The 16,787-nt window shown below is 34.7% G+C and overlaps 1 protein-coding gene and 1 pseudogene across 1 annotated transcript; one reads left to right on the top strand and one right to left on the bottom strand.

Annotated features, from left to right (window-relative positions):
* Nucleotides 1-466: 466 nt before the first annotated feature.
* On the top strand, nucleotides 467-1,363 carry LOC111184068 (olfactory receptor 4P4-like; annotated as a pseudogene).
* Nucleotides 1,364-5,438: 4,075 nt separating this feature from the next.
* LOC111184067 (olfactory receptor 4P4-like) lies at nucleotides 5,439-7,007 on the bottom strand. Its single transcript, XM_022592252.2, has one exon. It carries the CDS (start codon nucleotides 6,829-6,831, stop codon nucleotides 6,058-6,060), a length of 774 nt encoding a protein of 257 aa, XP_022447960.2. The 5' UTR covers nucleotides 6,832-7,007; the 3' UTR covers nucleotides 5,439-6,057.
* Nucleotides 7,008-16,787: the final 9,780 nt, after the last annotated feature.

The following is a 16,787-nucleotide window of genomic DNA, read 5'->3' as shown; positions in this document are numbered from 1 at the left end:
TGTGTGCTGCAACTAAGATCTGGGGCAGGCAAAAATAAATAAATAATTTTAAAATAATGCTAATTCTATACATTTTCTTTAATTGTAAAAGGAACATTTCCCAACCCATTTTATGAGGTCAGCGTTACCCCAATACAAAAATCAGACAAAAGTACTGCAAGAAATGAAAACTAAAGACTTATGTCTCATGAACATAAACATAAAAATCTTTAACAAAACGTTAATAAATCAAATCCAGGAATAAAAACTAATACATCACAGGTAAATAGGTTGTTCTGAGATTCTTTATCCCTCGAAAGCTCCAATATAATCTATTCTCCTTGAACGCCTCACTCTCTGTAACTAAATACAATAATTTCTGCTTATCTGTTCAAGAAGGTCCTGGAAAGTAGCTTCACCTGACAACTTGTGGTGTGACCTATCTATAAGCAATAATTAATATTGTTATTCATTGGATGTCATTTTTTGGTAAATTTAATATTATTATTATGCTGCTATTTTAAAATACAGATGCATGATTTTTCTTGTCAGATATTTGAACCATCTGTTTATAATATATGTCAATCTGAAGTGTAGGGAGAGCCAGAGCAACGTCTCAGAATTCATTCTTTTGGGACTTTCTTATGACCAGAACATAAAAACATTTTGTTTTGTGCTCTTCTTATTCTGTTATATTGCCTTGTTGGTAGGAAGCCTTCTGATCCTTATCTCCATTCGGCGCAGTTCTCTTTTTCACCAACCAACGTACTATTTCGTCAGCCACTTATCCTCCATGGACATCTGCTATACCTCCAGCATTACACCCAAATAATTGGTGACCTGCTAGTGGAAAGAAAAAACATTTCCTACGGTAATTGCATGTTACAGGTCTTTTCCAAGCACTTGTTTGGAATGACTGAAGTCTTAATTCTTACAGTCATGGCCTTTGATCGCTATGTTGCCATCCGAAAGCCTCTCCACTACGTGATTATCACGAACAGGACAAGGTACAATCTCCTAGTCTTAGCTGCTTGGGCTTGTGGGGCAGTTCACTCCTTTCCTCAGTTTTCTGTGATAATCCAGTTACCCTTCTGTGGTGCTAATAAAATTGATCACTATTTTTGTGATATTTTTCCTTTGATAAAAGTTGTCTGTACTGATACCTACATCACTGGTGTCATTATGCTTGTCAATTCAAGAATGGTGACCTTAAGGACATTCGTGATTTTATTTTCTCTTATGTAATTATATTATTCACTTTAAGAAATCACTCAGCTGAAGGAAAATGCAAAGCCCTCTCTACTTGTGGGTCTCATGTCACTGTGATATAGTTTTATTTTTTGGTCCTTCAATATTTACCTATCTTAGACCACCCACCACTTTCCCTGAGGATAAAATATTTGCACGATCTTATACCATCATCGCTCCTATGTTCAATCCCTTAATCTATACACTGAGGAATTCAGAAATGAAAAATGCCATGAGAAAAGTTTGGTTTCAAACATTATAGCTAAACTTCACATCACATATGTAGACTAGGTCTCAATATCTCTGAGGGTTTAGAAATTTCCCATCAGTATACTTTGCCATAGATATAAACCATAGCTTCAATTTCTCCCTAATAAATAGTTATGCCAAAGTTCATAATTATATTTTCCTATTGCATCAGGATCCAAAGCACTGAGGTTAGACATGGGACACAGGGACTATGAAGAAATGTGTATATAATGCTCATTTTTCAGGACAGGGCAGAATTAGGTAGCTGAGGGAGGCTGAGGTGAGCTGCAATGGGAAATACATGAGAACACTATGGCCAGAATTAAAAGTACAGCAAGTAGACCCAGGATTTATGATTTATTTTTTCTGAGGAAAAAAAAAAAAATCTTGTTAGGGCATTGGAATTTCTAGTTCATTCCTAGAAAAGACTCCTATTCTTTAAAACAGTTCTTTTGGGAACCCCACATGCCCCCATGAGTTCTCTTGCCAGGTTCTCAGATAGCTTCTTGATTTATCTCTGTATGGCAAACCCCTTTCTAAAAATATATGCTTTTTCTGACTGAATTTCGTATATGTATATTGTAGAAAATCTAAAAAAGTATAGAGAACTATAGCAAAAAACAAAATGGTCTCATAAATTCATCCATATAAAAATATTTACTGTCACCTATCTCTAAAAAGTCTAAGTTGGATCCAACTCAGGATAGAGAATGCATATAACTGTAGTGACAGACAAACCAGGAAGTCTTTGCCCTCAGTGAGGCTGGAGACCAAAGGAGAAGACAGACAATGAAACAAACAAGGAAACAAATGTATAACTACAATAGTATTTTTTAAAGAAAAAAATAGGAAGCTGTTAGTCTTTTTAATTTACAGAAGCTTTATTCAGTTGTAAATCTTTGACATTTTTATGTTATACAGATATTTATTACTTGGTTGTCTCCTGAATTTTACTTTACATAATTCTGTAGGACAATTGTATTTTCTCATCCTTTTTGTACCTGAAAATGTAGTCTCTATATTTGTTCAAAAGCTGAAATCACATGGTTGAATTCATCTTTTAAAAAATTTACTTTATCTTTATTGTTTGTCTGAAAGCTTGTCAGATCTTTCATTTATCACTGAATTATTTTAAACAGCGGGTATCTGTGAATGGATCTATTTTTATAGCTTCTTTCTAATTTCAGCAATATTTTAAAGTTTATCATTGTCAAAGGATAAATTTTAAAAGAGGATGTAAAAGTGGTTGTTATACAAATAATGAATGAACATGTCAAAGATTTTATTTAACTTAGAATTTAATGCAGAAACCAGTAAGGTGTTACCATTGTTTCAGACAAAAACAGTGTACCACACATTTATAGTCAGGAAGGAGTGCTGAAATGAATTTATAAGTGGATGCAAAACTCGCCCAGTACCCACAGGGCTATAGTCAATTGCATTTCACTGAACAAATTTGTATTTCTATGGCCAGGAGTTGTTGGCATTGCTATTATTTTCTATGAGTCAACTTCTATATTTTTGAGTTGTAAAATACCTTAGCCAAAGGTAATGAAAGGTGGATGAACTGAATGCAAGAGCTGGTAAGGTCACTCACTAAATTGCAAAGAATCTCATCATGCTTTCCCTATATATGCGATATTAATGATCCAGTTGGAGAGAGAAAAATGGCTGATGCAGAGAAAGGTGGGAGAATCAATGAAGTGATGTTCTTGAGAAGCTGAGAAGGGAGATCAAAGGGCAAAAGTGAAGGAGTTAAATTAGAATTCCCTGCTTAGTGATTGGTATTACCAAAGCCTTTTTGCTCCAAGTATTTGTTTGTTATTTATTTATTTGTTGAAGTATAGTTTATTTACAATGTTGTGTTAGTTTCAGGTGTACAGCTCTTACCGGGTCCAAGCTCGTTCTGCTCGCCGCATGACAGGCCAATGACTCGGAGACGAGGTGTTGAGGCAGGGAGTACGACCTTATTCAGAAAGCTGGCAAACCGAGAAGATGGCAGACTAGTGTCTCTGAAAAACCATCTTATCGGGGTTTGGATGCCAGTTTCTTTTATAGCACAGAGAGGGGGGAAGGAGATGAGGAAGTAAAATAAGAAGGCCATAAGTTTTGCAAATATCCCCTGGAATGGCCAGCCTTGGTGAGAAGATGTGTTAATTTCTTCTTTCTTGCAGCCATCCACAGGTGGACAGGGTCAGATATCTCCCTGTGAGCTTAACAGAGGCATTTTAGTTTAACATTCAAGAAGAGGGGCAGGGTTCCCTGAGGCAGGCCATTATGTGTGATTATAATAACAAAAGCAATGAAAAGCAAAGGTTTTAAAGTCAAAGAAACAGATTGAACATGGAGTCCAATTTAGCTCTTCCCTGTTACACAGCCATGTGACTCAGTTCATATATGTATATGTGTATATATATATAATATATATATATGTTTTGTAAATAAGTCCTTTGTATCATTTTTTTTTAGATTCCACAAGTAAGTGATAGCATATGGCATATGTCTTTCTCTTTCTGACTTACATCACTTAGTATGATAATCTCTCAGTCCATCCATGTTGCTGCAAACTCCAAGTGCTTTAATTATCCCTATTCAAAACTTTTATTCCAAGGATAAAAATAAAACAGAAACATTTGTATTAATTTTTGAAGTTTTACTTTTCAATAATACAAGTCTGGAGGATAGGGCTTCTGAAACAGAGGGGAACTTCGAGGCTTGGCGGGTCTTTTTATGAGAGACCCTGCTTATTTCACACCAGAAAGTGATCTTTCATTTTCCAGCTCTGATATATTCTCTGACATGTATACTGTGTGAGCCCTACTCAGGAGTTTTGGGATAGCTGTCAAGACTTAGATTTAAAGCAACAACAACCAGAAGTATGTTAGGATATTTCTGTAGAATTTCTAGTACATAATATTTTCAGGTTTATTTGCTGGGCATTTTAAACGGAGTAACACAACTATGCTATTTTTCTCTTTATATTATGCACCCATTTTAGGAACCCTTAACAACAATAACTCATTTTTTTTTTTGCGGTACGTGGGCCTCTCCTTACTGTGGCCTCTCCCGCTGCGGAGCACAGGCTCTTGACGCGCAGGCTCAGCGGCCATGGCTCACGGGCCTAGCCGCTCTGCGGCACGTGGGACCTTCCCGGACCAGGGCACGAGCCCGCGTCCCCTGCATCGGCAGGCGGACTCTCAACCACTGCGCCACGAGGGAAGCCCAACAGTAACTCATTTTTATTTAGTATGGCTTTCTATACAATTTGAAAACAGATTCTCATGCAAGTATGTTATGTCAGTGAAGTTTTTAAAGACCTCTGAGATTCTCCCCATTCCTAACCATGTCCACTGGCCTAATTTTGCTCCTAGCCATTTCTGATGTTGGGTGACTTTCAATTCCTGCTGAAAAAGCTGCCTTTAACTTGTACAGTGCCCAAAAAATGTACCCATTGATTTTAACTGATATTTTCTACTTGCCCACTCTAAGAAAAATTTAATTTCACCGGTAACAGGAACCTGATATCAATATGTGTTCCTTAACTTTTTCCCATGCTTATACTCCCACTGCTCCGGAGGAAACTTATTGTCAGAATGGTTACTTTTCTGATGCATAACGGGGTTGGGCAATAAAAATAGCTCATGCTTATTGAGCGCTTACTGTGTGACAGGCAGTGTTGCAGCCCTTCACATATCCTCACAAGACTGTGACTGTTGGGCTATTATTATCATTAATAGAGGCTTTGTTGGCTATATGTCCCACTCCTCATAATTAGTAAGCAATTCTGGCTCCAGAACTCATGCCCTTAATAAATACACTATAAGGTGCTAGAATCAGAGAGTTGCAGTTCGCTTGTACATGAACAGAGCTGATAGATAAAGCTCATTAGAACAAAAGAAAAGAGGTTGATGTGGGGCTTAGGCATGTGAGAAGTTCCAGGTCGCCACTGGCTACGAATGATCAGAGTAGAAGATGAATTTTTTAAGAAATATTGTGGCAGGTCATAAATTTGATCTTTTATAATAGTCTCTAAGTGATGCAAGTGAAAGATTGGAATTATCTTTTAAATCATGGTTTGGCGGCTGGAATTAGCTTCCTTGAATACGGTCACATATAAGAACGAGCTATATGGGCTCTCAGTGTTGATTTGTATTGCATGGTGGCTTTGATAGTCTGCTGCTAAATATGCAAACTGGTTACACAGCCAAACAATAAATGGGGCAAAAGAGATATAAATAATAAAGCTAGAAGAGACATAGCAGAGTGCCTGGACAAATCCTCAGAATTGTAAATTTCGCTCATATTTGAGCCTATACATGTTGCTAGACACAAATACATAGACAAGCATTATGCATTTTAAAGTTTTCAGAGTAGAGAAGTCTTATATTCAACAAGCTCAGTGGTGAAAATCAGGGATATCTTTCAGTTCATTTCCTTTCTTCCTGTAATATGGCACCATAGTTTCTTTATGGCTTTCTTCATCTCCATGTTTCTCAGTGTGTAGATAAGAGGGTTGAGCATGGGAGCAATGATAGTATAAAAAAGAGTGAACACTTTGTCTTCTGGTAAAGTAGTTGCTGGTCAAATATAAATAAAGAATAAAGGAGCAAAAAAGAGGGCCACCACAGTGATGTGGGAACTGCAGGTGGAGAGAGCTTTGTGGCGATTCCTTACAGAGTAGGACCTGACAGTATATAAGATCATAGCGTAAGATATCAACAAGACCACAAAAATCACCAGGCTCATCAGGCCCGAACTGGCAATGACCAGGAGACCGATTCTGCTGGTGTCAGTGCAGGCCAGTTTCAGCAAAGGATACACATCACAGAAGTAATGATCTATTTCATTGGGGCCACAGTAGGGTAAAAAGATGGCCAGGAGAAACTGACCAAAGGAATGCAGGAATCCCCCAGCACAGGAAGCAGCGATCATGGCACCACACTTCTGTCTGGTCATGATGACAGTGTAATGCAGGGACTTGCAGATGGCCACATAGCGGTCATAGGCCATCCCTGTGAGGATGAAGACCTTGATCCCCCCAAAGAAGTGCATGGTAAAGAGCTGTGTCATGCAGTCATTGTAGGAAATGGTCTTATTTACTGCCAGCAAGTCAGTGATCAACTTGGGGGTCACAGTGGAGGTATAGCAAAGGTCTGAGAGAGAGAGGTAACTCAGGAAGAAATACAGAGGCTGGTTAATAAGTTGACTGCAGGTGATAGAAATCATGACAAGTAGGTTTCCGATCAAAATTGCAATGTAACAAAGCAAGAACAGTAAAAAACAGAGGACTTCAATTTCCTTTTTCTGAGAAAGTCCTAAGAGAATAAATTCCATGATGTTATTATTATTTTCCATGACTCAGAGCAGTTTGTAGCCAGCTGAAATTAGATAATTAGATAATTATCAATTCTTATAAATATTTAAATATAATGATGCATATCATTCCTCGTCATGGGGCAGATCATAATGGAAAGGGTTCAAAAGTTGAAGAAAATGATTTGATTTTTATTTAGGAAGTCTTTCCTGGAGTTCTTTTTTTCCCTTTCTTGAAGACATTAATTACTGGTTAAAATCTTAGGTATCTGAGATGAAGGCTGACGTTGTAGCATGCAGTATATTTACGTAACCATTCTATTGGCATGTATTATCAAACATAACTGGATATTATGCCCTGGTAGAATTCAAGAAATGGTACTGTAGAAAAAAAAATCAGATATCTCTTTCCTGTTCTCACTGTTTATTATTAGAAAATACACACAGAAATGAAATATCGAGTGAAAATACAAATAGTGCAAATATATGAAGTATAATATGTGGATAACATTATATGTGAGAAATTTCCTGCTGCCTCTCCTAGGTGGAAAGGGGATAAATAGAAAAAAATCAGCAAATTTGGAATCATGAGGCATATACACATGGCCAAAATCGGCTATATTTCTCTTGTGCTCAATTTACAAATATAATTAATTTCCAAATATGCTTAATTTACAAATAAAATATTATATTTTATAGTCAACCAAAAGGATAACAAGCAAAGTATAATGATCTCTATTTTTGAAAACATTTATCATCTCAGACTTTTAAAATATTTGTTTTTGACATTCAGCAAGGCATTCAAGGATAATAAAAAGTTTTGCTTGAATTTTAGTCTCATACGATGGCTTACTCACTTGCATAAATTGGCTTCTTTCTAATTGATGTACACAAACTCTTCAACTCGTCTTAATAATCAGCCATCCTGAAAATGCATGCTCCTTTCTGTCCCTACATCATCCATCTTAGTATTTCAGGCTGGCTTTTCTTACTTTCATTCCTGTTATTTCTACCTTCTCCTCCTCCACACATTGCTGTAAAGTAAGACCAGCCCTAATCATGTGTTAATAACTATTACACCTTAGGATAATCAAAATCTTTCTACTGGTAGAAGTTCAAGAATCATAGGCTAAGGAAGAACTACTGAGAAACAATCATTCCACTAAATCACACCATAAATTCTCTACTTCAGCTATATAAAACACTGGACCTTAGTATTTAAAATATTTTATTTTGTTTACTCATAACTTCAGAGCCAATATATTCACAATTTATTTTCAAAGCTGTAACACTCCCCTCCTTTTTTTCCTTTCAGTGTAATTACCATTCAACTTTGTATACATAAAGTAGGATTTTGAAGAGAAAAAAACGTAAATCAATCTAGTGTATGAGAGTTATCATCAATGACCACAAAATGACATTTTGATATGCTTCATACTGAATAATGAAGAGGGGATATTTGTAGTGGTCAAACAAGCCATCTCATTCAACTAACAATTACATTTTAGGCTTTTAAAATTATTCCCAATCATTTAAAAGAATGCAGTGCTCTACTCTAACTCCTCCCTTAAATTATATTCTTCTGATTTGGTGGGAAACACTGTAAATTAAATATTCAGCCACAGTTTATTCTTTATTTCACACTTGCTGCATGAACTGATCAATTAACTTTTCTCAGCCTTTTTTTCCCTCACAGGTTTTCCAAAATCCTGCCTCTGTGAGATTCTTTATCAGATAACAGGTCAAATCATATTTGAAAAACACAATGTAAATGCCATTTTGAGAAAAGTGTGTTTGCAGGCTGAAAGTGGAAAATCAATGAAATGATTATGAATTATCAAGAAAATAAACAAAGGATTTTAAAATGCAGATTATTTTGTTTATCAATACTTGGATATTTCATACAAAACACAAAACTCTTTTAAAAATTGTAATCATGTAATGCACTCAGTCTAGTATATTAGAAAGAGGGGGAAATATGAAAAAAGACCTATCAATTAATTTACTTTTTAAAATACAAAATCTATATAATGCATGACTCAAAAACTATATATTTCTGAATAACTTGAAAGTATTTTCCCTATTTTTAATTATTTCTATAGAAAATAAGAAAGTATGACTAATATATCTATAAGAATCATTTTATATTTTCATATTTTAAAAAATAAATAACATCAACTTAGAAGATATTCTTTAAAATACTGGACTATTTGGAAAATGAAACAAATATTGTCTCCTTCATCTTGTTGTACTATTTCCTAACTTTGATTTATAACATGCTGCATCCCTTTTTTATACTTCAGTTTAACCATAAGTAAGCTGTGGGAGTTAAACTAGATCTTTAAGGACCGCCTCTGGACCTGAACTGTCCATGGTTCTGACATAAATTAGGAGGTGTCAGCAGCTGGGTGTTGATAACTATTTACTTATTTTCTAAACACGTCAAAATAAATTTACAACTCACCTTCAGGTTATTGTCTCTGTTATCTCCTTTAAAATTAACTGATCCAGTCTCAGAATCACAGCGAAGTTGGTCTTTTCCCGAGAAAGAAGCAGAAACTCCTGGAGCTATCCCTTTCTTTGGATCGTTTATAGCCTGCTATTTTAAATTCCCTTTATGCAATCCAGGTATATAGAAATCTCCAGCATCTGTAGTTCAAACTTACATATCCTTTCCTGGAATTCCTAATGATTCCCTGCAGCAGTGGAGCTGGACTTGTTCCCAATCAATCCTTGTTCAATCCTATCAGAGTGTATTAAACTCCTACTACTTCCAGGTAGATTTCACTATAGCCCACCATGCAATGAATACTCAAATATTCTAAGTCTTTTGGTTCTTAGAACTATCTACCTTGCTTCATATTTTTTTTCTAATTATTGCCAGATACTGTTAAATGCTTTAGCTTATCTCTCTAAGGAAATCTTATCTTGGTGAGAGTTAGGGCCAGTGCCTCACTTTCTCCCTGACCTGGACATAATGAAAAAAAAAAAATTAAAATTTATGCCATTCAAATCTATGTAGAATAGTGGATGCCTGACTCTGGGACAGATTATGTGAACTTTCTAAGCCACCTCACTTGTTTAATCTTTAAAGAAAGGAAAATAAAACTCATCTCCTGTTGATGTGGGGAAAGTTCTAAATTATTAATTACTATGTGCCAGAAATTGTGCTAGGTGGGAGAAAGACTAAAATTACCAAGGTAGGCTTTACTGAAATTCTCATTTAGTGAGATAGTTACAGAGTTCTCCCATAGTAAGATTGTGACTGGATAATGAAATGATGAATTATGAAAGAGTCAATGAATTAGATAATGCATTCATAATTTAATCAATCAGATGGCACTTTGTCTCATCAAGAATTAAATAATTAATTCTATTCCTTTCCTCATTATATCCCCACCTTATACGTTGATTGTTTTAAGTATTCATATGTATTTGCCAAATTAATGAATAAATGTAATTTAAATATTTGATAGAATGAAATGGAAATTCATTTTAATTATATGTCGTTATCATTATAATTGTTTTGTCATGTATTTAAGAGATGTTTATAATCAAATTTACTTCAGAATGATAGAGACACAGAAAGATCCACTTAGAATGGTTCTTCTAATTTTGACTAGTATTCTGTTAGCAAAAATCATTTGGAGGTCACATAAACCCATCCCTGTAACCTTCCCGCATTTCTTACTCCCCTGGTGTACTTGGAGACTAGACTCTTGAGAGCAGGCTTTTATGTTAAAACTCGGTCACTTTCCGTAAAACCGTGGTGGTCTCCAACCTGGATGGTCTCCAAGATGTACAGAACTAAACCTGACCATGCTTTATTCTCCACCCTTTCACTCATTCTGAGGGATTATTTAGATCATCTTCATTAACTTCCTATTTTAATAAATAGCTCAGTTTTGGTTGAATTGTAATAGAATAAGTGATGTTTAAATACAGGAATGAGAAACTCAAACTATAAATATGACACATTCAGACAATTGATAGGAAGTAGGAATAGAGTAATTTAACATACTCTGTACTTCTTGAGTTTTTCCTTTTCAGATTTTCTATATCCTTCACTGAATATAAATCACTAACTTTCTGCTTTGTTTCCCCTTAACATTCCCCAAGTTATGAAAAATATTTATCATTGTCATGTTTTTAATTATTTTATACAATTGGCGTAGAAAGTGTAAGTTATCATATATGAATTCTATAAAACATATGTAGCCACAAAAGATGCTCTATATTACCAAGTAGATAGTTTCAAATGCTGACTGTATATAAAATATGGTTAAAGTTTTCTAACAAACATTAGCCAAGGGGGAAATGGTCATTAAATTAATATTTTAATAATAAATTATAAAAATATATTTCTTATTGACCTAAGGACAGTGATTAATTGTGGGTTGATTAAAGAAAACTCGTGTCCAACTCACCAGATATTTGGCTTAAATCTAAGGTACATGTAATGTTTCACTGTACCATACTTAGAATTAACCAGTAAATTCAATGAATATGTAGTAATAAGTCTCACTGTGCAAATAATTCTGAAGAATCCTGAAAATAGAACTTACCTGCTCTCTAAGGTAAGGTGTGCAGGTTTTTTCTTAAGCAAATTCAAGAGTCTTTCCCCAGTTTTATTTTAGTATTTAAGAGAATAAAATGGTACCTTCAGCATTTATGCTGGCAACTATTCTTTATTTCTTTTACATAGCACTTTTATTATATTCTATGGTGAAAATGAAAACAAAGACAACACATGGTTCCTGTCTGATTTGCAAACAATTTTACCTGGGAGATATGTAACTTGCAGACATTTATGGCAGTATCTCTGTGAGTTTGGAAATTCCTATTGGGATAACTTCACCAAAGTGAAGTTGAACTTTTTTTAAATATTATTCAAAGACCTAAAAATAATTATATCAATCAAGTCAGATTTTTCCTCTGAAACCAAGTACCGATCAGTTTCTGTTTTAATATGGGGACGATTATGAGAAAACTCTAATGACCTGGAAAGAAAGTTCGTAACACTCACACCTCAGAAAGAAGAGAAGTAGAAAGAGAAGAAAACTGAGTTGCAGGTAAAAGGAAAACATTAATGTTGCCTCAATTCAGTTTGTGGAGGACGCTGAAGCTCCCAGCACACATCTCCTATAGTCTAATAAAAACTCTTTAAAAAGCTACCACAGTCTGTTGTCCTTCCTCTCTCAATGTCCTTGGCTATTGATTTTTCTGTCAACAATTCATCCAAACAATCTCCTTACATACCTCATCCCTGTAGTGGAAGATAATACCAAGTCTTTTTGTGATTACTTGTTTATCTTATTCCTTGGTAACATTCTGAGACAGTATTTTCTCTTCTCTGACAGCATTTTATTCAAGCTCCACAGAAAGCATTCCTCAAATGTGTTTACATTAAAAAAAAATGGCACTTTAGGTGCATAACTCAGTGGCATTAATTACATTTACAATGTTGTGCAACCATCACTACTCTATATTTCCAAAACATTTTCATCACCCCAAACAGAAACTATGCACCCATTAAGTAATAACTCCTCATCCCCTTTCCCTCTGCCACTGATATCCGACATCCTTTAATCTACTCTGTCTCTATGTATTTGCCTATTATATTTCATGTAAGTGGAATTGTTACCGAGTCCAAGCTCGTTCTGCCCGTTGCACGACAGGCCAATAAATAGGAGACGAGGTGTTGAGGCAAGGAATAGCGACTTTATTCGGAAAGCTGGCAGACGGAGAAGATGGCAGACTAGAGTCACTGAAAAACCATCTTATCAGGGTTTGGAAGCCAGTTTCTTTTATAGAACAGAGAGGGGGAGGAGATGAGGAAGTAAAGTAAAAGGACCATAAGTTTTGCAAATATCCCCTGGAATGGCCAGCCTCGGGGAGGGGATGTGTTAATTTCTTCTTTCTTGCAGCCATCCACAGGTGGACAGGGTCAGGATGCTTCCCTGAGCAAAGGCACTTCGGTTTAACATTCAGGTAGAGGGGCAGGGTTCCCTGAGGCAGGCCATTGTGTATAGACAGTATCCTTTTAGTGAACGGAAGCAGCAGAAAGCGAAGGTTAAAGTAAAAGAAACAGATCCAACATGGAGTCAGATTTGGCTCTTCCCTGTTACAGAATCATACAATATTTGTTTCTCCTATCCTTTTTTATCTTGTAATTTAATCGTGGTTTCTCAAAAAATCTTGATTTCTTGATTTTTCTTTGATTTCTTTCTTGAGTCCAATCAACTCTTTTTGACATAATCTCTTTTTTCTATTCATGTTTTATTTTATATTTATGACATATTTTTAGTATTTCCAAGTGAGTTTTTTAAGGAGATTTAGTTCAATGTAGAGTATTCTAGTTTTCTTCTGCTGTGTGTGTGTGTCTGTGTGCACGTGGTATTACTTTGGGGACATTTTCATTGTTTGGAATGTTTTGACACATTTTATGTTTTTCCCCCTTTCCCCTTATAGTAGAATTATATGGATACAGATTTTTTGATAACTTAGGGGACTAAGTTGTGGGGTTTGGGTGGCTTATAAGAATTCTACTTAAGGTTGTTTTCTTCTGTAGTATAGTGAAATGAAGTGTGTGTGTATACACATACATATGTATACTCACACATACTTACACATATATGTGTGCATATACCTATATCGATATATGAATCCCTCTATACGTAAAATGCGTGGCTGCTGAGAGGTCTCGATGATCCTTTGTGTGTGTGTATGTTTCATCTTGTTTCTGGAAGATCCTTCACATAATTTACTTATCTTCTTTCTCTTTAAATTTACAACTCTAAAAGGTACTGTCATCTTTTTCCTTTTCTCCTTTCTCTTAGAAAGAATTTTCCCCAAAGTTTTCACCTCAAATCCTATACAATTGCTAGCCTTTTTACTGCAGCCAATGCTGTTTCTTATCAGACTTTTGACCTGTTTTCAATTATTGGTTATGTAAGTGGAACTTTATGATTGATTTTACCTGTGTTGTCCCACTAATAAGATCTCCAATTTCTTTTCTCTTTTCTAAACTGTTTCTTCAGATTTCTTCACTATACACACATAGAATTATGGTAATTTGAGGCCCAGAGATAGTCCTTTTTCCTTCTGATGAATATTTATCTACTTACAGGCAAATTTCACTTCAAGGGGTTGTCTTTTTCACAGTGATGCAAAAAGTGTGGGCTATTCATTTGATTTCCCTGGTCTGAAAAGTTTCAGGGAGGTTGGGTGGGAAGATTAAATTTTAGGTGCTATCACTATATAAAGGCCTTTTTCTAGATCTTTCAAGTGGAATGTTTTATCTATTTTCATTTTATTGATATCAATATGCAATACCATATAATTTATTTTGACAATCACCTAGAGTATATCTCATATAGTAATTCTGCTATTGTGGGCTATATTATTCCTTTGTAATATTTTAATGGCATGCTTTTACATTTTTAAATGGACTGCCTTATTTATACTTACATTTATTAGTGACCAATAAATGATATTTACATTTTTATTATTGATAAATTTGTTGTGTTTTACTCAGGGGTTAAAATATAGTCAATTTTTGGGCTTCCCTGGTGGCGCAGTGGTTGAGAGTCTGCCTGCCGATGCAGGGCACACGGGTTCATGCCCCGGTCTGGGGAGATCCCACATGCTGCGGAGCGGCTGGGCCCGTGAGCCGTGGCCGCTGGGCCTGCGTGTCCGGACCCTGTGCTCCGCAACGGGAGAGGCCACAACAGTGAAAGGCCCACGTAAAAAAAAAAAAAAAAAAAAAATATATATATATATATATATATATATATATGTATAGTCAATTTTTAAAACTGCTTAGGAACAATTGAAACAAATTCTATTCCTTACTAGTAGGATTCTGGGATATACATGCGATTGTGATATTTGGGATTACAGCTTTAATTACTAAATGTTTGTTGTTGTTGCTTTTTACTTTGAATTGAGAGTGTTTGTTTTTTCTCCTCTCATCTCCTATAGTATATGGTTTATGGATATTGTTGCTTTGTCATTGGATATATGCATATTAATAACTGTTATAACTTCATTATGGATTCCTGTTTTTTTGTAATATAGTATTTGTTTCTTTTAATACATTTAAAGTTCTATGGTCTTCATTCTCCTTTATAACATGTCATGATTTTGGCATATATATGATAAAGGTATATATGTATCTTTATATCTATGTATATATGTTTTAATATGCAAACTATATATATGTTTTAATATGCATACAGGGAAGTGCATGACCAGCACCACAAGTTTTCACAAAGTAAGCACACCTTTTAATGAGCTTGGAGATCAAGAGATTACTATTATGAAATGAAATTCATATCTTATGGCAAGACAAGAAAAATTTAAACATAAGAAAATCCTTCTCTGGCCTTTGGCCTTCTCTCTTCCCCACTGTGCATTGTGTATCTACATTATGCATCGATTAAACCTCCCCCTATCAGCAGGAATACATGCTCAACCATAAAGAGAAACATTCTCCCAGCATCAGCAAAACAACTCCTTAAAAGACAGCATTCTTTCTTGAGCTTGTAAGGGGTCACATGACCCACCATGATGACGCTTAGAGCTAGATTACGTAAACTGTCAATAATACATTATCTGATGTACAGCAATCTGTCTTAAAAAACTTACATAACTGTGCCTTGATTTCTAACTGGTGGAACTGTTCTCAGAGCTTTCTGAGATGCTCTTCCTGGGTTATAATCCTCAAATTTGGCTCACATAAAATTTTCTAATTCTTAGATCCACTGATTAATTTTTTGTTGACACTATTTAAACTTGTAATCCTAATGTTTTACCTGTTTGTAACTTTATATAAATAAAACTATACATAACATTTTTTTGGTATCTGGCTTCTTTTGATCATCATATGTATAACATTTATTCATCTTGTTGCTTGCAAATTTCTTTGCTGTATAGTTTCACTGTATCAATATACCCCAAATTTTATACATAAAATATTGATGGTTTTCTAAGTTTCTTTTTGGTTTTGTTTATTTATTTTTTTACTTTTCAGTAAAAATTATGAATAGCGGCATTTTGAAGACTCTTGTTATATTTTGGTGAACATAAATAAATGTTTCTGTGAGGTATAGACCTGGGTAAAATTTCTCAGTAGTAAGTTAGGCATGTGCTCATCTACTTTAGACATTGTAAAAATAAAAATATATTACAAGGCAAAGTCTTTCTAATGAAAGCCCGTGCATCACAATATGAGACATTATAGGTTTAAAATCAAATAAAATTACTGAAGATAATTTCATAATGACATACATGTTCACCTTCTAAGAAGAGGTTACAATTCAAATGTCAATGCACATTTGGATCTTCAGAATACGTAAGGAAAAATTCCAGAGATACAAAAGAAATAGACAAGTCCTGTATCATCATAGGAGACTGTATGTAACCTACGTTTTCAATTGATGAATAAACAAGCAATACAATGTCTAAGGTTGTAGAAGTTTTAAATGACATAATTAACATATTTAACATAGTTAATGTTGATAGAATATGACTACCAACAAACGTAGCATACATGTGCTTTTCACTGCACATTAGAAATATACCACATTTGATTATTTGCTGGATCATAAAGCAAGCCACAGCAAATTCAAAGGACTCAAATCATTCAGAATAGTTTCTGTTCACGAAAATGAAATTAATTTAGGAATTGCTAACTCATTCTTTAGTTTTAATTTTACTGAATCTCTTTGTTTATGAGTTTCTCATGTATATAGGATAGTGTTGGGTTTAACTTTGTCATTAAATCTATGAATATAATCAATATGTTCTGGTTCAGTTCTGTAATATTTTATGTCATATACATGATATTTTACATCATATACATTCATACATATGTATATATGTGTGTGTGTATTAATAGATAAATATCTTTTCACCATTTTGTTTGCTCTTTACTTTTAGGAAGGTTTGCATTTCTGTAAGGATTTTAATATTTATACTAATATCTATACATGTTA

Source organism: Delphinapterus leucas, chromosome 7 (assembly GCF_059928025.1).
Source record: "Delphinapterus leucas isolate spDelLeu-1000000601 "Yukka" chromosome 7, BTC_Dleu_Yukka2, whole genome shotgun sequence".
In the NCBI taxonomy this organism is placed as follows: domain Eukaryota; kingdom Metazoa; phylum Chordata; class Mammalia; order Artiodactyla; family Monodontidae; genus Delphinapterus; species Delphinapterus leucas.
The sequence above is the reverse complement of the archived record's forward strand: the minus strand, read 5'-3'. Positions and strand labels throughout refer to the sequence as shown.

Bases quoted from the DNA above. Each gene is read 5' to 3' on its own strand.
- LOC111184067 (XM_022592252.2), bottom strand. From the start codon at position 6,831: ATGGAAAATAATAATAACATCATGGAATTTATTCTCTTAGGACTTTCT.